At 50.4% G+C, this 17,043-nt stretch overlaps 7 protein-coding genes across 7 annotated transcripts; 4 read left to right on the forward strand and 3 right to left on the reverse strand.

Annotated features, from left to right (window-relative positions):
* Positions 1 to 338: 338 nt before the first annotated feature.
* BO72DRAFT_200786 (uncharacterized protein) lies at positions 339 to 1,600 on the reverse strand. Its single transcript, XM_040939600.1, has 5 exons — positions 1,216 to 1,600; positions 1,067 to 1,151; positions 843 to 1,007; positions 678 to 785; positions 339 to 623 (listed from the first exon to the last, which is right to left on the reverse strand). The coding sequence occupies exons 1-5, from the start codon at positions 1,476 to 1,478 to the stop codon at positions 471 to 473; spliced, it is 774 nt and encodes a 257-aa protein (XP_040798585.1). The 5' UTR covers positions 1,479 to 1,600; the 3' UTR covers positions 339 to 470.
* A 422-nt stretch (positions 1,601 to 2,022) lies between these two features.
* Positions 2,023 to 4,306, reverse strand: BO72DRAFT_450644 (basic helix-loop-helix domain-containing protein). The gene is made up of 2 exons (XM_040945297.1): positions 3,722 to 4,306; positions 2,023 to 3,662 (listed from the first exon to the last, which is right to left on the reverse strand). The coding sequence occupies exons 1-2, from the start codon at positions 3,846 to 3,848 to the stop codon at positions 2,392 to 2,394; spliced, it is 1,398 nt and encodes a 465-aa protein (XP_040798586.1). The 5' UTR covers positions 3,849 to 4,306; the 3' UTR covers positions 2,023 to 2,391.
* A 901-nt stretch (positions 4,307 to 5,207) lies between these two features.
* Positions 5,208 to 7,041, forward strand: BO72DRAFT_384505 (uncharacterized protein; the record flags this gene model as incomplete). The annotated part of the gene is made up of 4 exons (XM_040941554.1): positions 5,208 to 5,263; positions 5,348 to 5,459; positions 5,597 to 6,775; positions 6,919 to 7,041. The coding sequence occupies 4 exons, from the start codon at positions 5,208 to 5,210 to the stop codon at positions 7,039 to 7,041; spliced, it is 1,470 nt and encodes a 489-aa protein (XP_040798587.1).
* An 802-nt stretch (positions 7,042 to 7,843) lies between these two features.
* BO72DRAFT_479439 (uncharacterized protein) lies at positions 7,844 to 11,009 on the forward strand. The gene is made up of 8 exons (XM_040947581.1): positions 7,844 to 8,212; positions 8,281 to 8,722; positions 9,507 to 9,580; positions 9,641 to 10,263; positions 10,338 to 10,506; positions 10,571 to 10,669; positions 10,733 to 10,788; positions 10,848 to 11,009. The coding sequence occupies exons 1-8, from the start codon at positions 8,153 to 8,155 to the stop codon at positions 10,870 to 10,872; spliced, it is 1,548 nt and encodes a 515-aa protein (XP_040798588.1). The 5' UTR covers positions 7,844 to 8,152; the 3' UTR covers positions 10,873 to 11,009.
* Positions 11,010 to 11,409: 400 nt separating this feature from the next.
* Positions 11,410 to 12,254, forward strand: BO72DRAFT_450648 (uncharacterized protein). Its single transcript, XM_040945298.1, has 4 exons — positions 11,410 to 11,519; positions 11,595 to 11,653; positions 11,719 to 11,865; positions 12,033 to 12,254. Exons 1-4 carry the CDS (start codon positions 11,470 to 11,472, stop codon positions 12,125 to 12,127), a joined length of 351 nt encoding a protein of 116 aa, XP_040798589.1. The 5' UTR covers positions 11,410 to 11,469; the 3' UTR covers positions 12,128 to 12,254.
* BO72DRAFT_450649 (mitochondrial 54S ribosomal protein uL16m) lies at positions 12,033 to 13,141 on the reverse strand. Its single transcript, XM_040945299.1, has 2 exons — positions 12,459 to 13,141; positions 12,033 to 12,378 (listed from the first exon to the last, which is right to left on the reverse strand). The coding sequence occupies exons 1-2, from the start codon at positions 12,739 to 12,741 to the stop codon at positions 12,206 to 12,208; spliced, it is 456 nt and encodes a 151-aa protein (XP_040798590.1). The 5' UTR covers positions 12,742 to 13,141; the 3' UTR covers positions 12,033 to 12,205.
* A 203-nt stretch (positions 13,142 to 13,344) lies between these two features.
* On the forward strand, positions 13,345 to 17,033 carry BO72DRAFT_435036 (replication factor C subunit 1). Its single transcript, XM_040943264.1, has 5 exons — positions 13,345 to 13,569; positions 13,658 to 13,679; positions 13,730 to 13,817; positions 13,871 to 16,260; positions 16,314 to 17,033. The coding sequence occupies exons 1-5, from the start codon at positions 13,483 to 13,485 to the stop codon at positions 16,919 to 16,921; spliced, it is 3,195 nt and encodes a 1,064-aa protein (XP_040798591.1). The 5' UTR covers positions 13,345 to 13,482; the 3' UTR covers positions 16,922 to 17,033.
* The last annotated feature ends 10 nt before the right edge of the window (positions 17,034 to 17,043 follow it).

A 17,043-nucleotide genomic window follows, 5' to 3' on the forward strand; every position in this document is an offset into this window, starting at 1 on the left:
ATCCTACACGCAAATAGGTCACTTGCATTTGCAGGCCCGAGCCCACAGCATTCTCAGATATGTACTCGTCTTTGCGTGCCAGTTTGTAGGCCAAGCGACCCATCAGTCCACTGTCTGGTGTATGTTTCACTGCTTGACTCGAGACCCAGTTTCTCGTATATATGTTCAGTGCATGTATCGCCAAGATATGCGGACCCTGTAAGCTAAATATTGGCCCCTTCATACCGAGGCCATGCACGGGGGCTTGATGCATTAGCTTGAAGGAATCCGCTCCTCAATCGTTGCGGTTGCAATTGGAATATTTGGCTGAGTTTGTGAGGCCAGCGTCACTGCTTCGGCGTTCAGGGCCCCCCTGGCCCATGATGATGTCGCTGTGCAGACTTCGCCGTACCATTGAAGGAAGATCGGCCTCAAATGAACAGCATGAGCTGCAAGTTTTGTTTTATGAGCTTGTTTGCTTCGAAGTTGCTTCAGTCTTCAGGAAGGAAAGTCAAACTCAACGCCGCTTGAGATTTGGCGACAGCATCGCTCAAGCCAGTCAGGGGAGTCGTGTTGTTTTGCATCGACTTGAGATGGCCATTCAACTGTTCTAATAGACCAAGAACTTCTGGATCGGCCTCAAGCTAAATAGGGCTTGTCAATAATGTGGCCGTACAGTTTGAAAAAAAAGCTCCTACCTCATCAAACATAACGTGTGCGTCGTTGTCATTTGCTATGGTAAATCCGCACTGGTTCGAGTCGTGGTTATCAGGAGCGTTGCTCAACTGCCGTAGCACCGGATGTTCCTTGATCAAAATGAGAATCAGCAACTTAATCTTGCTATCACTGAACAAGATCCTTACATTCTTCATCTGCCTCTTTCTTTCTGCCTCAACTCCCTTTGCATTTCTCTCCATCTCCTGCAGCTGTTTCCTCTCTTTCTCAAGTAGTGCTTCCTCTTTCTCTACCTCAACCCTCAATAGATCGATACTATCATTCATCGTAGCTAAAGCAGCCTCTAACGAAGACTTGACTTTGAGGTTAGACCAGTTTCCGAGCCGGTCGATCGATGGTGGAATCGCCTTACATGTTCTTTGAGGGCTGCTTCGTACTCAAACACGGAATCTTTCGCGACGGGGGGGAACGGCATTCGCGGCAGTCGTTTTCCCAAACTAAGCGACAGTATGTGGTCAGTTCTAGTCCCGAGAGTCCAACGGCACGTGTCAGGGACAGTACTTTTTCACAACAGCCTGCACGGCGGCCTGCGCTTCGATGCGCTTGCTCTCATTTTGTTGTCGCATGATGACAGGGCGCTCCAGGGCTCGGAACATATCGCGAACTTTGTCTTGAACGGGTTCGGGAAGCGTCGACCACTTGCTCTTGATGGTCCTCTCAGAGACCTGCCTGACTTGGGGCTTGAGGTAGGCGAATCGCTTGTTGCGTGCATTGCTATCGTGGTCCGGCGCATGGCTCGCACGCTTTCGTTTCGGAGGAGGCATGTTCTTAAAGGGCCCGCGGGACGTTCCTCTCGGTTGAATCTTCGATTTGGAAATCAAGGCTCAACGATGGTCGTGCGATTGATGTTGTCACATTGGGATGGTTTGGTGGTTCTTGCGGAGTGTCGGACTGTTGTCCGGTCCCAGAACAACAAACGGGGGCGGATCACATGACATTTTGTTTCCCATGCGGAACTAAACAACCTTCGTAAAAGGCTAGGCTAAGCCGCTTCAGCGATGCGGAGCACCCCCGCGAAACTAGTACTGTCCAATACTCCGTACAAACCTCATCATTGTTAAGTGCTTCCTACATTGCGCGGCCGCAAACTTTTTCAGACCTAAGAATGTATGAGTATCGGTGCGAAAATCAGATACATTTCAGTGTGTCGTACTCAGACGGACGCTCTGGTGAGAGAGTATCTGTCGTTTATTGGCTCGAAAAGGTGTCTGCGCTCCATTATATATTTTGGTTTGACTTGTATCTGCATTAAAGACAAGCAAAAAAGTGACCTTTGATGATCTTGTGCGGCGCTCAAAGTACTGGCGCCAATTGAGAAGATTTTATTGTGTTTAGTTTGATCGTAGATAATTCGGAAATTTGGCTATATAGTTACACATGCATCGGCTATAATCGTATATAAATGTGGCGATGAAAATAGGCCAGAAGGGGTATTATGGTTAGAAGAATGACATGCGGCAGGCCAGCAAGCAAAGTCTCACTAGTAGAGCCTCGCCAGGAAAGGTGTGATTCAGATCATGACCGCCAGAGAAGAACGCCTGCAGTTTCATCTGGAAGATGACTGGAAAACCGCTCAAGTGCTCCAATGTACAGATAAGTCAAAAGGTAAGCTCATGCTTTTGAACAAGACCTGGAAATTAATAATGGTAAATCGTGATCGCGTAACTTGGATGAGTGCTATCGTGGCATGACCAAACCGTTCATTGTTTTCATCTCTGCGAGCTGTGCTTTGAGAATTTCATTGCCTCGTAAGATCTCCTCTAACCAATCGGCGGCTTGAGTTAGCATCGCGCTCTTACTAAAGCCGCCTCCTTTCAGCCCGGGGACAAGTAGGCATAGGTCATCGAACCCCTGTCGGATGAGGTTTCGTCGCTTCTGTTCCGAGAGAATGTGGTTGCTTCTTTTCTGTTCTTCGGTTAAGTTCTCTCGCGCAGCTTTTGGCCCCGAAGAGAGCCGTCGTTTTTGGATGGTATCTTGCGATAGTCGCCGAGTTGAGGATTTGGACTTCTTGGGATTTTGTCGCAAAGTATCGTCATCTGAGGTTTCGTCATCTTCCTCTTTGACTAAGGTTCTCTGTTTCTTCTTTGGTTGAGCGAGATCTTCCACATGGTCCCGAAAGCCTCGCCGTAAATTGCTGAGTTGGCCAGCTGCGGCGGCATCTGCCCACGGAGCATCGTAACCTCCAGAGTGTCTTACTGTTACGGGACTCGGCGCGCGTGTGTTCGTTGCACTGCTCTGGGGTTCGAGGCATACTAGATGACCGAGCAGCTCTTTGGTCCGATCCTCCTCATTAGGCTGTTCCGGAGGCGCCATATAACCCTGGCCCATGAAACCGACATCTGAGCCCCAATGAAGCGGGCGCACCTTTGCCGTCACTTGTTGCTCGGGTGATATGGGCTCTCCAACATCGAACAGCATCTCTGACGTATGAAACCCCACGGGCATGCGGCGACGAGACGGCTGCTTTGACTGGCCATGACTGCTAGGCGCCTGGACCTTACCGTGGCCATTCATTCTTGGATTGTTGAAATCTGTGTCGGGAGAAGCAAAATTGTGGTGATTGAAGCTGGAATTGAAGTCATTTCCAGTGATTCCGTTGTGGTAAAGCATAGAAGCAGCCGCGAAAATATCTGCACTTGTGTTTATCTCCGGTGCTATCATCTCCATGCTAGACTTGTCCATGCTGCCATGAGGGAGACCTGGTTGTGAAAGAGACGTCGTGGAGCCCTCGAAGGTGGGCGGTAGTTCGCCTGGCCAATCTAGCCCGCTAGTCCCAAGCAAACGGTTCGTCTGTCCCCCCATCCAGAAGTCATTCGGGAAATGGTTGGAGTTCATCGTCGTGAAGAAGTTGTCTAGCATAGTGGACTCGTTGTCGTCGAGAAGAGCGGGCCCGGGCGGTCGTGCAGGCGCAGGTTCGTATGGAGTGTCCATTGGCGAAAGGAAAGAATCTATACGCGCACACATCTTTAGCATGAGCACGGAAGAGATTGTGGATTATTGAACATACAGCCAAACGGGCCAGGTTGTGGGCTGTCGCTGCCATTATGCGCTTCGGGGTTTCTGAGGTCCATGATGGCGACACCGTAGGAGAGATGAATTTGAGGGTTTGAAGATCGCGATTCGACTTTTCGCATCAGTTGCTACCCTTGTTGGAGAGCAGCGCCGAGAAGACAGCGCGGACATGCCTTAACCGGCGTAGGTAACGTTGAATCCGATTGCTCGGGGATGATCGGGGCTCGCAGGCCACAGAAGCTCACAAGCACGAGCTGAGGATTATGATGCGAACGCTTGTTGTCAACAGATGCATTCGATTCGGGTATAAGCTGGGGATGACAATGACAGAATGACCGGCGGGTTTGTTATGTATGGAGCAAAGCAGCGTTCAAGCGGAAGGACTCGGTTGCAAAGTGGGACATCTCCCACATTAATTCGCTAGACAAATAAAAGGAAGGATGACGGAAGGTGGAGGAGAAATCCGGGGGAAATAGCTTGAATGGTGGAGAGAGATCACTCTCTGTTGGCTGGGCGAGAGAGCGAGAGACTGACTGGAGTGCAGGTAGAGTTGGTAAGAGAGAGAGAGACTCACTCAGTCACTCACTCAGCATAGGTAAGGTAGTAGGAATTCGTTCGGTCTTTATGAGTCGATCACATGCAAAAAATCTCGCGCTCGACCGGCGGTCGCGTGACGTAACAGTAATACGCCAAATACCACACTCTGGCTGGGCATTTGGGCTGAAGCGCAGTAATGTTTCGGTACGACCTGCTTAGTCTCGGCCCAATTTCCCAGTCCGTCGTTGCAGTTGCTGCTGGTCTTCTCTACATTTAACCCAACTAGTTATTAGTCCACGGTTCTAACTGTATTGATTAATTGCTGCTGCATCCCACCATCTCAATTCAATCAATTCATTAATCAAAACGCATTCGCCTAACAATTCGGCCATTCTAGCCGTGGGACGAGAGAGCATGTTTTGAGCTTTCTAGATCTCTCAACAACCTGTGGTCCGTCGTATCTCCTATAACCTATCTTTTTCTATAGACCCTTCCCTCTCCGCTCATCCACGGGTGATGCTCAAAGACCCCAAGTTTGGTCCAAGCAGCCACGGGGATCGTCGTTGATTACCGAATAATCGTTACCCCTGACCCAGCCCTAGCAGTGACTCTCCCTCGTGTCTACAAGAACCGAGGCCTTCCAACTGCGTCGCACGGATCCCGCGGGGAATCCTATGAAAGGTTGCTGTGGAGCACAGAGCTTTGTGGTTATCGCTGCAGATCAAAGTGTTTGTGCCAGCACTCAATGCCTTAAATTCCCAACTTTGTGTAATGTCCTAGTCCAATCTTGAGGCAGACTCATCCCCTCACAGGTTAGTGAAGAAGTTTATCGTTTGACTGCCACTGGTGATCAAATGAAACGAAGCACCTGTCTGACAACAATTGGTAGACTGCGTTGGTCAAAAATCTCCAGCGAGAGTCATGAATGGTGAGCTTGGGACACCATGGATCCTGTTGCCATCCGCTCCCAGCATCGCAGCAGAGTTGACATCCTAAAGCCGTACGTTCTGACCCATCTAACGCAAATTCTCTTGAATTCTCTTGACTTTCCTTTTCTTGAGCCGTACCAAGCTCACTGTTGAAGGATACTGCGCGCGTATGCTCTTGGATACTTGTCTTCAACCACCCCGAAAATTATTTCCTGTCTACGGCGTATCCAGGACAAAAGGCTCAGCAACAAAGACAGGCTGAAAGAGGTAAGAAGCTCCCCCTGTTTGTCTTCTTGGCCGGGTTTGTTCATGCTACACCAATTGGTGTGTGCTGGCTATTTGTGCTCTTTGTGAATTGCGGATGTATTACTTGGAAGACCAATAGCTCATCTCGCTTTTGACAGCTGTTCCATACGTTGACCAATCCGTTACGGCTCGAGCGCTTTCCCACATTCTGTGCTCTTTTGATTGGTGGTTCAACTATTGCTCCCTTCATACTTTCATGCTGTCTTGAGCATGTACGCCGCAAATTCAAGCTTAACACTTCTGCGTATACTTCGCAGCGTATGCGGATTATTCAGTTTGTCTCGGCGTTCTTGTCTGCTTGGTACTCATTTCTACTCTTGAATAAACAGCCCATCAGAATACAGGGTAAACCGAGGGATCCTGATGATTGCATTCCGATGCAGAGTGCTGGGGGGCTGGAAATGGTCAGAGAAGCACCAAGCGCAAATTCTCAATTTGTTGGCCGGAGCATGGATCTTACGCTCTTTAGCCTCACACGCGCTGCGGACTCAATCGTGTGCATAGGGTGGCAGCAGTGGCGGCGGTGGCGGAAGGGCAGAAACCACTGGACCTGGGCAGAGCGCGTAGCGCCCAAGCTTGCCAATGCTGGTGCATTCGCTGCCAGTGCGGCGATAGTCATGTGGGCATGGTTCTATATGCCAGAAAGACTGCCAAGGTCTTATGAAAAGTGGATTGGGGAGGTTGCAAAAGTTGACTCTAGGCTGATTGAAGCACTGCGCGGTGCCAGGAGAGGTGTATTGGTATATGGGAAGGACACTGGACATGCTCCCCTCCTACAATCCATGTGCAAGGACTACGGTTGGCCTCTTGACTGGGGTGATCCCTCGAGCACTGTCCCTATACCCTGCGAGATGGTCCACATGGGATGTGGTCCGAGCTGTGAGAAACATGCAGTATCTAGATTTGCTCGAACGTTCAAGTTTGCTTGTGCGACTTACATTCCTTTACAGCTTCTCCTGCGCCTGCGCAAATTGAAGTCAATGTCGTCACTCAAGCACGCCTTATCAACCGCCTTGCGCTCATCTGCGTTCCTTGCTTCGTTTGTGAGCATGTTCTATTACTCAGTGTGCCTCGCCAGAACAAGACTAGGCCCCAAGATCTTTGCCAGTGACACAATCACACCCATGATGTGGGATTCTGGGCTTTGTGTTGGTGCGGGATGTCTCATGTGCGGATGGAGTATACTCATTGAGAGTGCGCAGAGACGGCAAGAAATTACATTATTTGTAGCACCCAGAGCTGCAGCGACGGTCATGCCGAGGTTTTATGATAAGAAGGTATGCTTGGTTGACTTGGCCATAGCGTTCGGTTGCTTGGTTCGAGGATGGTTGCACTAGCCCCGTCGTTCCATCCGTCATCCCGATTCAGGGCTACCCTAGATATTGAGATCCTATGCTGACAGTTTCTATTTGCTCGATAGTATCTGTATCGTGAACGCATTGCATTTGCTATCAGCGCTGCTGTTCTTCTAACGTGTGCCCAAGCACGTCCCGAGATGGTCCGAGGGGTTTTTGGAAGGGTAGCAGCGAGTGTCTTGAGATGAACGGGCACGAGCGACTCCCTTCTTCCTGCAGCAATCTGTTCAAGCATCTTTGAATCATCAGACCCAATGCTCGCTTCTGCTATTCATCATCAAACGGTGATAAAGTGGACTTGGAGAGTCGAAAACCTCCGCAATGACCGCGCTTGCATCTTTACAGCGAGTGTAATCAAGTATGAAACATTAAAACGGCTCCAAAGAAGACTAAACTCAGTTTATGCATATAAGCAAGTGAGTCAAACGGTTCAGTCTGCACGCAAATGACGGGTGGCTTGGTAAGGGAAATGAAGTGTAGCATCTCAGGCTGATAATTTCGGTGTTGGACCGTCAAGCGCCTTTCCGACACTGGCAGTTAGGGCTACTAGGCAGCTATGCAATTATTCTAAGGCAAGTTGCAATCGGGAGTCTTCTCCTCGGTTATGACATGAAATCATCCATAAGCAAAAGTGCCTAAGCATGACCTGAACCTCCCGTAATTTGAGATAAGCTTTAAGAGACAGTACGGGGGATAAATTGAGCCCTTAATTGTGCAGGCAAGCTATAGTCTGATGCCTGAATGGCAGCGCAAATCGACATAGACCGCCTTTGTCACTGCGAGATGCGGCAGAATGTCCTCAACCTCGGAGAAGGAGATCTAGTGGGGAAACCCTGAACAGCACCCAAGACGGGAGTCCGATGGCAAAACTGTTTGAGAAGGGCGGTGGCAGAAAACTGCCCACTAACAATAATGATTATCACCACATGATCAGCCCACCTTATCGGATATTCTTGAGTCACGTGTGACAAGGACATTATCGAGCCTGGACTTGATGCTGCAGTCGGAGTCCATTTACACTGTCCCCGCAGCACATCTCTTTTAACCATGATTTCCCGTTCAATATCCTCATGGGGCCGGCTCCCATTGCCGGGATCAAGTCTTCGTCTATCTGCCCAGATCAATTCAAGATGCATGGATTCTGGAAGACGATTCTTCACTCGCAATTCAGTTCTACGACAAAACATTAATGCTCCCTTCAATACACCCCAGTCGCAAAAGCGCAATGCGTCCACCATGTATGATGACATGGCGACTGTCTTTCCAGTGCAATGCTTATAGATTACTAGGTATTATACCATGAGTATCATTCTCGGTACCGTTGCTTTGGCTTATGGCTCTGTTCCTCTGTATAAAATGGTGTGTTCAGCCCTGTGAATATGCACTTCATCTGCGTCATATATTTACTTCTACCGCCCATTGTATAGATCTGCCAACAAACTGGCTGGAACGGTCAACCATCTACTACGCATCGCGGAGGCGACAACGATACCGCATCTCGTGTCAAACCCGTGACAGACGCCCGTCGACTCAGAATCACCTTCAATGGATCAGTGTCGGATGTTTTACCGTGGAAGTTCACTCCGCAGCAACGCGAAGTCCGTGTGCTTCCGGGAGAAACAGCGCTTGCTTTCTTTACAGCTACGAATAAGGGCCCCACAGATATCATTGGTGTTGCGACATACAGTGTGACCCCTGGTCAAGTCGCACCCTATTTCAGCAAGATTCAATGCTTCTGCTTTGACGAGCAGAAGCTTAACGCCGGGGAATCGGTCGATATGCCGGTATTCTTTTTCATCGACCCTGACTTCGTCACGGACCCAAACATGAAAGGCATTGACACTATCACTTTGTCATACACCTTTTTCAGTAAGAGCAACGCCGAGCGCGCACTATCTGCACAGGTTGCTAACATCAAGCAGAGGCACGATACGATGATAATGGGGTACTCACGCCACTGCCTGCGTGATGATATCTGGATACCCTTGCTCAATTTGTTTTCTTGACACCAACTCAGGCGCCTGTGACGTAGAGGCTTTCATCAGAGGAAAGCCTCTGACGACCTGTAATCGAGTAGGTTTCAGTAAAGACACCTGCTTGTCAACCCCTCTCTTAAAGACCTCACATCTCACTTCTCCGGCAAATACTCTTCAAGCCACTATCGCAGATAACCTTTGGCGTCTATTCGGGTTTTGTACTATAGAGCATGTATATACAAAGAACTACCAGTATGTGTACGATATGGGTAGGAAATTTCCCTTGTATATTGCCTACGGGCCCTGAGTTTGAATCATTGCCGCTGTTAATGGCATTCCAAGTACTTACTCGATTCTGTCTGCGGATATCAGGGAAGCCATGAGAATGAATCTCAAGTAAATTAGATCCCAAGGTCGACCATGGAAAGTTACCTTACATTGCTCAGTGCCTGAGGCAAAAGAGCGGAGTGCGGAACAGTCGGGTATTGCTCTCATTGGTTCCGACATGCATAGTCAGCCGAAGTGCACGGAGCATCAATTAAGCTCGCGTCACGGGCGACGCGTCGGCCGTCCATTAGCTTCGAGGACGGGAATTGTATGGCGGCGACAAAATAGCCCAGCGACTTCATCCATACACTTTGAAGCTCAAAGCCGATCAACCAAGATGGCGTTGCTAGTTGATAAACACCGGCCTCGCTCGCTGGACTCTCTGACATATCACCCAGAGCTTTCCTCACGACTAAAGTCCCTGGTAAGGCACACTAGAGAACCTTGAATAGCGAAATGATAATAATCATCGAAACATGTTTAGGCACAAAGCGGCGACTTCCCACATCTACTGATCTACGGACCATCAGGCGCAGGCAAGAAAACACGCACGATCGCAACCCTGAAGGAATTGTACGGCCCTGGAGTGGAGAAGATCAAGATCGACGCCCGAGTCTTCCAGACGACGAGCAACCGGAAGCTGGAGTTCAACATTGTCTCCTCCGTCTACCACTTGGAGATCACACCGTCGGATGTGGGCAACTATGACCGCGTCGTTGTCCAGGAGCTGCTCAAGGAGATCGCGCAGACGCAACAGGTCGATCTCTCGGCGAAGCAGCGGTTCAAGGTGGTGGTGATCAACGAGGCGGACCACTTGACGCGCGATGCGCAGGCGGCGCTCCGACGGACCATGGAGAAATACAGCCCCAACCTCAGACTCATCCTCCTGGCCAACAGCACCTCGAATATCATTGCGCCGATCCGATCCCGCACCCTGCTGGTCAGGGTCGCTGCGCCCACGGAAAAGGATATCTGCGCGGTGTTGCGAACGGCGGGCAAGAAGGAGGGGTGGCCAGAGGCGGATGGGCTGAATCAAAGGGTTGCGAGGGAGAGTGGTCGGAACCTGCGCCGCGCGCTGCTGATGTTTGAGGCCATTTATGCTCAGAAGTAAGAGCTCCCCGCCCCCTTTGCTTGTGTTCCTGAAACCCCGGGGCTGACAACATTTTTCTGGGGCATCACAGTGAGAAAGTCACCGACAACACTCCAATTCCACCTCCCGACTGGGAAGCATTGATTGCGCAAACTGCGGATGAGATTCTGGCGGAACGGTCACCGGCTCAATTGTTGCGAGTCCGCTCACGTCTGTATGATCTGCTGACGCATTGCATACCGGCTACTACCATCCTCAAGGTTTGATTCCCCTCCCCCAGAAACACGATTCGCGAAAGCCTTCAGGCTAACGGGGGCATGATAGACCTTAACCTTCCAGCTCGTCGGCAAAGTGGACGATGCTCTCAAGCCCGACGTAATCAAATGGTCGGCTTTCTACGAGCACAGAATCACCCAGGGCAGTGTAAGTTCTGATTCTATTGAAGAGATCCGCAATCAATCATGGTACTGACCCATCGCTCCGCAGAAATTGATCTTCCATCTCGAGGCATTTGTTGCCAAGTTTATGCGCATTTATGAAAGGTTTGTTTGACACAATAGACCAAGATGTTATTGGCTATCGTTGCTAACTCGATGTGTAGTTACCTCATGGGCATGGAGTTTTAAAAGGGTCTAGAGTAACAAACAATGGACGAGTAATGAATTAATTGTACTATAACAGGTCGTTATCTCCATAAATCAGGCGTTCTGTGATAGAGTAAATGTCCTTTTCTTCCTATTTTAGGCATAGCGCAAGCTTTATTCCGTTGTTCTGTGCAAGACATCATGTAGATCATCTACAAACTTCAAAATACTCACCAGGTGGATGGGGTTTTGGGCAAGAGAAGAGATGGTAGGGGAGATGGGAGGGGAACCCGGGGATGACGCTCCATTGACTGAGATGACTAGCCTCACACAACCAGCTTGCTGCGGAGTAGACTGTCTAGGTATAAGCTGCAGCATTATCCATGACTGACATTGGGGTGCCCTGAATGGGAGTTGGTAGCCACTGGCAATCCATCGACAGCTGATCTTGATTGACTGGGTCGATTCACTTGACTACGTCATAGCTCGTATACATATTCGACCACCACCTCGCAGGCAAATCCCCCCATCTTCCAATCCCGCCTAATCTTTAAAAAAACACAGACAAGGATAATTACTAAGTCTATCAATCCCACGAGTCAACTTTTACTTTATTTGGAACATCGCGAAATATACACCATGTCGAACCCCAACCTCATGGATATCGAGCCCGGTGGTGAAAACACTCAGTATGTTTCCGCTGGCTGCTCGGGTTTCGCGAATCAGAGGAACTGAGGATTACCGTGTGCTAACCGGGATTGTAGGTATGAGTCGATTCGTTATTTCACAGAGACTCCGCCGAAGCAGACCGGTCAACTAGGTGGTAAGTTCGTGCTTTTTTGACTTGGGACATGATTTACAAGGGCCACGGCTTATGGGGCGGACTAGCCCACTGCGAGCACACAAGAAGTGAATACAACCCGATCCTCGGAGACGAGGATGAAGAAGGCAAGGAAAAGAATGGGGACACGCCACTGGCACGGCAGCTTGAGAAGGGAGAGGCTACGTCTGGTCTCTCGGGAATCGTGGATAAAGGTACAGTTTTACAATCTTTTTTTTCCCCGGGGTTTCCTTTTTTTTCCCTTTCCCTTTCCCTTTCAATATGATATAAACTCCGCATATGAGAAAGACATCGACACCTTGTGCGAGATCAATCGCAATAAAGCAGAATGTGAATGGCTGATGGTAATGTACAACAAAAGATTCAAAGCCCGAAACCCCAGAGGAGGCTGCAGCGCTGGCGGCAAGGATCAGGAGAGAACAGGGATATGGGCCTGGCTCGGGTGTCGGGGCTTAGGTGCCGCGAGATAGGTGTAAATAAAACATGGGTAATGAACAGATTCTCCAAGAAATTCGAGACGGGCGGTTGATTGATTTATTGAGAAGCGGATGGGCTGGAGGAGGTCGACTGCGGGGGCGTGGGGAGATTCTCCATCCCCAGGGCTGGGCTTCTGCGGGCACGCTTAAGGCTCTCCAGGGTCACTCCGTTGCCGAGTTTCGTCAGTCCGACCACCGGGGGCTCGCCCTTCTTCACAAACTCCCAGAGTCCTGTGTATAGTAGATGTATTAGTGTCGTGGGCCGTCAATGGCGATGTTTCTAGATGCCATGAGGGGAGGGGGGCGCCTACCAGGCAGCTTGTGACCGGCCAGACGGAAAGCTTCTCTGGCAACCTTCTCGTGCAGGTCGCCCTTCAGCTCGAAGACGATTCTGCTCACAGCGACCTTCGCCGTCCAGTAGTCGAACTTTCCTTTACCCTTACCCATACGCTGCTCGTTACCCTTGGTGTAGACACCGATGTTCGCGCTGACTCGCTTGTATAGCGTATAGTTCATACCCCTCAGGCGTCTCTTGATGGTTTCTTCGGCGATCTTGAGAGAATGGGCGGGCAACCGACGGTCGTGATCCTTCATCCGCAAGCCATAGTCACCCCAGACAACAGTCGTACCGCGCGAGGAGCCACCGGTCGGGACATGCGGGCGACCCTTCGGAGACTTCGACACCTCGGCGTACTTGGGAGTGAGCCAATCCAGGGCAGGGGAGGTCGTCGAGAAGCATCGCGAGAGAGGAAGCGCTGTGCAAGGAGTCGTGAAGCCTAACGCATCGCATCGGTGTCAGTTTCCCTTCCGTGATGAGAGAATTTGATGGAGGTTCATGGCCAAACAGAAGAGGAAAAAATCTGGGAGGCGGCAGCGCAGAATCTTACATGAAGGCCGGAACAGGGCCATTTGAGACCCGGAGAACATCTTGAACTGAGGACCCATTGTGAATTGAAATGCAGCAAATGGCCCTCTCTCAATTACCGGATCTCAGCAATATTCAAAGGGTTCCCGGCAGACTTTCAGGTTATCGGCGTATCTGCAGGCCCGGGCCCGAATTCCCCCATTTCCCGAAAAGGAAGAAAGTGCTGCGCACGTGCCACACGCGCCTCTCTGTCTTAGGTAAGCCAATTAAGTCACGTCGGCGTAGCTCCAGGCAGGCGCGCGTCCGTGTCGGCCGGAATTGTATGTAGCTCCCAGCGATAAGTGGTGAAGGCTTTCCACCTGCTGGACGTTGTTGTTGCCTGGAGTGTAGGTTCTCTCTGACTGTTAAATTTTGTCCCCAGGGAGCGCTACCTTACACGGTTGTGCACGCTCCAACAACTATTGTTCACCATGCCTTCTGATATCCGGAGCTTCTTTGGCGCGAAGTCGAGCCAAGGCTCAAACGCATCTCCTGCAAAGCCGGCTGCAAAGAAAGAGGTACGTCGATGATCGAGCTCGCACTCCAGTGCCCTTTCTCACAATTATCGTTCCAACAACTTCTTGCTGACTTCAGTTGCGTTGCTAGGAGCCTGCTACTCGGAAGAAGCGTGAGATTCATACCAACCGTCCCGATCGTGCCTTGCTAACCTGGCTGTAGGCACTCGGAAGGTTGTTGATGATAGTGACGATGAAGAAGTAACTGAGGTGAAGCCTTCAACCCCAAAGGCGAAAACAACAAGCAAGCCGTACGTGCTCCTTCGACTTTCTTAGCAGAACTTCATCAATTGACAGCTTCAAGGAAACCTGAAGAATCACAAGGAGAACCGACTTCTACCTCGGACTACTTTGCCTCGAGCAAGAAGCGAGGAAGACCAGCGAAGAGCAACAATGCGACCACAGCTAAGCCGTCGCAGCCAACCCCAGCCGAGCCTGTGCACGAGTCCCCGAAGCCTAAGACGCGTGCAGATACACAGACTACTCCTAAGAGAGCCACTCGTGGATCTACTAGAAAGACGACAACGGTAGTAGACGATGATGAGGGACTAGGTGGCGATGACGTCTTTGCGACCGAATACAAGAAGAGAGGCAAGGGGGATGACGATTATGTTGAGGAGGATGAGCAGGATGGCAGCGACGACGAATTTGAAGAGCTTGCCGTGAAGCCTGCCAGCCCGGTGAAACGAACCGGACGAAGCAAACAACCACCCCCTGCAGAGTCAGGCGATGATGTGGTAATGGAAGATTTGCCCAAGCGCCCCTCTCGCGCGGCGCAATCGACAACCTCCCGCCCAGCTCGCAAACGGAAGTCGGAAGCATTGGACAAGGAGGAAGACTCCGAATTCGAGGCCAGTCCTAAAAAGAGTGCGGTGAAAGCGAAAGCGACGTCGCATGCCGCCAAAAAGCCCCGAGCGTCTCCGACAAAGACCGATCGACCCGAAAGCAAGGAAATCCAGGATATCTTCGACAGCATCCCAACCGTCAAGGCTCCTTCACCTCCGCCACAGTCGGGCGAAAAGACGAAATTTAATTTCGCCGCTCAGGCACAACGTTCAAGGTCTCCTGTGGGCGGAGGCGTGGAGCTGCCAGTCGGAGCAGAGAACTGTCTCGCTGGACTGTCGTTTGTCTTTACCGGGCTTCTGGACACGTTGGGCCGCGAGGAGGGTCAGACCTTGGTGAAGAAGTACGGTGGCAAGGTTACCGGTGCCCCCAGTTCGAAAACGAGCTACGTTGTTTTAGGAGCGGATGCTGGACCCAAGAAGCTCCAGACAATCCGACAACACAAGATCAAGACAATCAACGAAGAGGGACTATTCGAGCTCATTCGACGGCTTCCAGCAAATGGAGGAGATGGAAAGGCCGGGGAAAAATACGAAGCGAAGAAGAAAGCAGACGAGGCCAAAGTCAAGGCGATGGCAGCAGAAATTGACAAGGAAGAGAAGCGCAAGGAGATGGCCGCTCGCGCCTCGAATACTGTTCCGCCTTCAGCATCTCAAGCGTCCACCACAGCCTCTCAACCCGCTAAAGTCGCTGATGAACTGTGGACAACCAAATACGCGCCAACATCCATAAGCATGATTTGTGGCAACAAGACCCTAGTCGAGAGACTCCAGAATTGGCTACGAGACTGGCACAAGAACGCGAAATACAACTTCAAGAGACCTGGAAAAGACGGAAGCGGCCTCTACCGAGCCGTGATCATCCATGGGCCTCCTGGTATTGGAAAAACTACAGCGGCTCATCTGGTTGCGAAGCTGGAAAATTACGATGTCGTTGAGACTAACGCGAGTGATACGAGAAGCAAGAAACTCGTCGAGAACGGCCTTGTTGGGGTGTTAGACACAACCTCTCTACAAGGATACTTCGCAGGAGAGGGCAAGAAGGTGAACAGTGATAAAAAGAAATTGGTTCTGATCATGGACGAAGTTGATGGAATGTCTGCCGGAGATAGAGGTGGCGTTGGAGCTCTGGTGGCTGTCGCAAAGAAAACCCATATCCCCCTCATTCTCATCTCTAACGAGTGGAAAATTCCAAAGTTGAAGCCCTTCGAAGGCACTGTCTTTGAACTTGCTTTCCGACGCCCAAGTGCAGATCAAATGAGGGCCCGACTTTCAACAATCTGTTATCGCGAACAACTGAGAATACCAGCTCCGGTGCTGGACGGTCTGATCGAAGGAACCCATTCTGATATTCGCCAAATCATCAACATGCTCTCGACTGTGAAACTCGATCAGCAGAATTTAAATTATGAAAAAGGACGGGAAATGTCGAAAGCCTGGGAAAAGCATATTATTCTTAAACCATGGGACATTGTGAACAAGATCCTCGGACCCCAAATGTTCGCACACACGTCAAAAAGCACTCTTAACGACAAAATTGAACTGTACTTCAACGACCACGAATTCAGCTATTTGATGGTCCAGGAGAATTATCTCAAGACAAGGCAGACATTGGCCTCTGGGTACCAGGGTCGAGAGCAGAGGTTGAAGCAACTCGAGTTGATCGACAATGCAGCATCTAGTATCAGCGACGGCGACCTTGTGGATCGCATGATTCATGGGACCCAGCAGCAGTGGAGCTTAATGCCTACTCATGCTGCTTTTAGTTTTGTTCGACCTGCCAGCTTCGTGTATGGAGCCATGGGAGAACGTCCTACATTTGCTGGTTGGTTGGGACAAAACAGCAAGCAAGGTATGTTTTTTTCCCCTAAATTCCCTCAAAGCATGTCTAATATATGTATGCAGGAAAATTGTGGCGTTACGTCAAAGAAATTCAAGGCCATATGCGCCTACGTGCATCCGGCGACCGGGATGAGATTCGGCAACAGTACATGCCCCTGCTCTGGGATCGCTTGGTCCGCAGATTGAAAGATGAAGGTAAAGACGCTGTTGAGGAAGTAATCGACTTCATGGATAGTTATTTCCTTACCAGGGAAGACTGGGATGCCCTAGTAGAGCTGGGCCTAGGTCCGATGGATGCAGAGCATGCGAAGCTGGAAACGCAGACGAAGGCCTCATTTACGCGGGTCTATAATCAACGCTCACACCCCCTGCCGTTCATCAAGGCGAGCAGTGTGACGGCTCCCAAAAAGATGGCGAAGGAGAAACCCGACATTGAAGACGCCGTGGAGGAATCGGATGAAGAAGAGGTTGTTGAAGAGTCAAAGGACGATGAAGCTGAGGAGCTTGACCTGAAGAAAGACAAATACGTCCGAGTGCCCAAGAAGTCAGCCACCAAGGGCGGTGCCAGCAAGGGGAAGAAGACAAAAAAGACAGCGGACGAAGATGATTTTGATGACGAGGAGAAGCCGAAGAAGGCGAGAGGTCGGAAGCCCAAAGCGAAGTCTGGGTGATATTAACACGAGGTGAAATCTTTTATGTATGATACTCTGAGCGAGCCCTTGATGTGAGACAGGATCTGGCCGGACGTCGTAGGCCTGGTTTTCGTAATAAGTAGCGTGGAAGATGAATGAAT

This window comes from Aspergillus fijiensis (assembly GCF_003184825.1).
Source record: "Aspergillus fijiensis CBS 313.89 unplaced genomic scaffold BO72scaffold_47, whole genome shotgun sequence".
NCBI lineage: Eukaryota > Fungi > Ascomycota > Eurotiomycetes > Eurotiales > Aspergillaceae > Aspergillus > Aspergillus fijiensis.

Coding starts and splice junctions, on each gene's coding strand:
- BO72DRAFT_479439 (XM_040947581.1), top strand. CDS start 8,153: ATGAGTATCATTCTCGGTACCGTTGCTTTGGCTTATGGCTCTGTTCCT. Junction 10,264..10,337: donor GAGGCCATTTATGCTCAGAA/GTAAGAGCTCCC, acceptor GGGGCATCACAG/TGAGAAAGTCACCGACAACA. Junction 10,507..10,570: donor CGGCTACTACCATCCTCAAG/GTTTGATTCCCC, acceptor GGGGCATGATAG/ACCTTAACCTTCCAGCTCGT.
- BO72DRAFT_435036 (XM_040943264.1), top strand. CDS start 13,483: ATGCCTTCTGATATCCGGAGCTTCTTTGGCGCGAAGTCGAGCCAAGGC. Junction 13,680..13,729: donor GCCTGCTACTCGGAAGAAGC/GTGAGATTCATA, acceptor ACCTGGCTGTAG/GCACTCGGAAGGTTGTTGAT. Junction 13,818..13,870: donor GCGAAAACAACAAGCAAGCC/GTACGTGCTCCT, acceptor GACAGCTTCAAG/GAAACCTGAAGAATCACAAG.
- BO72DRAFT_450649 (XM_040945299.1), bottom strand. CDS start 12,741: ATGAAGGATCACGACCGTCGGTTGCCCGCCCATTCTCTCAAGATCGCC. Junction 12,379..12,458: donor GGCCGGTCACAAGCTGCCTG/GTAGGCGCCCCC, acceptor TACTATACACAG/GACTCTGGGAGTTTGTGAAG.
- BO72DRAFT_200786 (XM_040939600.1), bottom strand. CDS start 1,478: ATGCCTCCTCCGAAACGAAAGCGTGCGAGCCATGCGCCGGACCACGAT. Junction 1,008..1,066: donor AAGCAGCCCTCAAAGAACAT/GTAAGGCGATTC, acceptor CTCAAAGTCAAG/TCTTCGTTAGAGGCTGCTTT. Junction 624..677: donor CACACGTTATGTTTGATGAG/GTAGGAGCTTTT, acceptor AGCCCTATTTAG/CTTGAGGCCGATCCAGAAGT.
- BO72DRAFT_450644 (XM_040945297.1), bottom strand. CDS start 3,848: ATGCGAAAAGTCGAATCGCGATCTTCAAACCCTCAAATTCATCTCTCC. Junction 3,663..3,721: donor ACAACCTGGCCCGTTTGGCT/GTATGTTCAATA, acceptor GTGCGCGTATAG/ATTCTTTCCTTTCGCCAATG.
- BO72DRAFT_450648 (XM_040945298.1), top strand. CDS start 11,470: ATGTCGAACCCCAACCTCATGGATATCGAGCCCGGTGGTGAAAACACT. Junction 11,520..11,594: donor CCCGGTGGTGAAAACACTCA/GTATGTTTCCGC, acceptor CCGGGATTGTAG/GTATGAGTCGATTCGTTATT. Junction 11,866..12,032: donor CTCGGGAATCGTGGATAAAG/GTACAGTTTTAC, acceptor GTACAACAAAAG/ATTCAAAGCCCGAAACCCCA.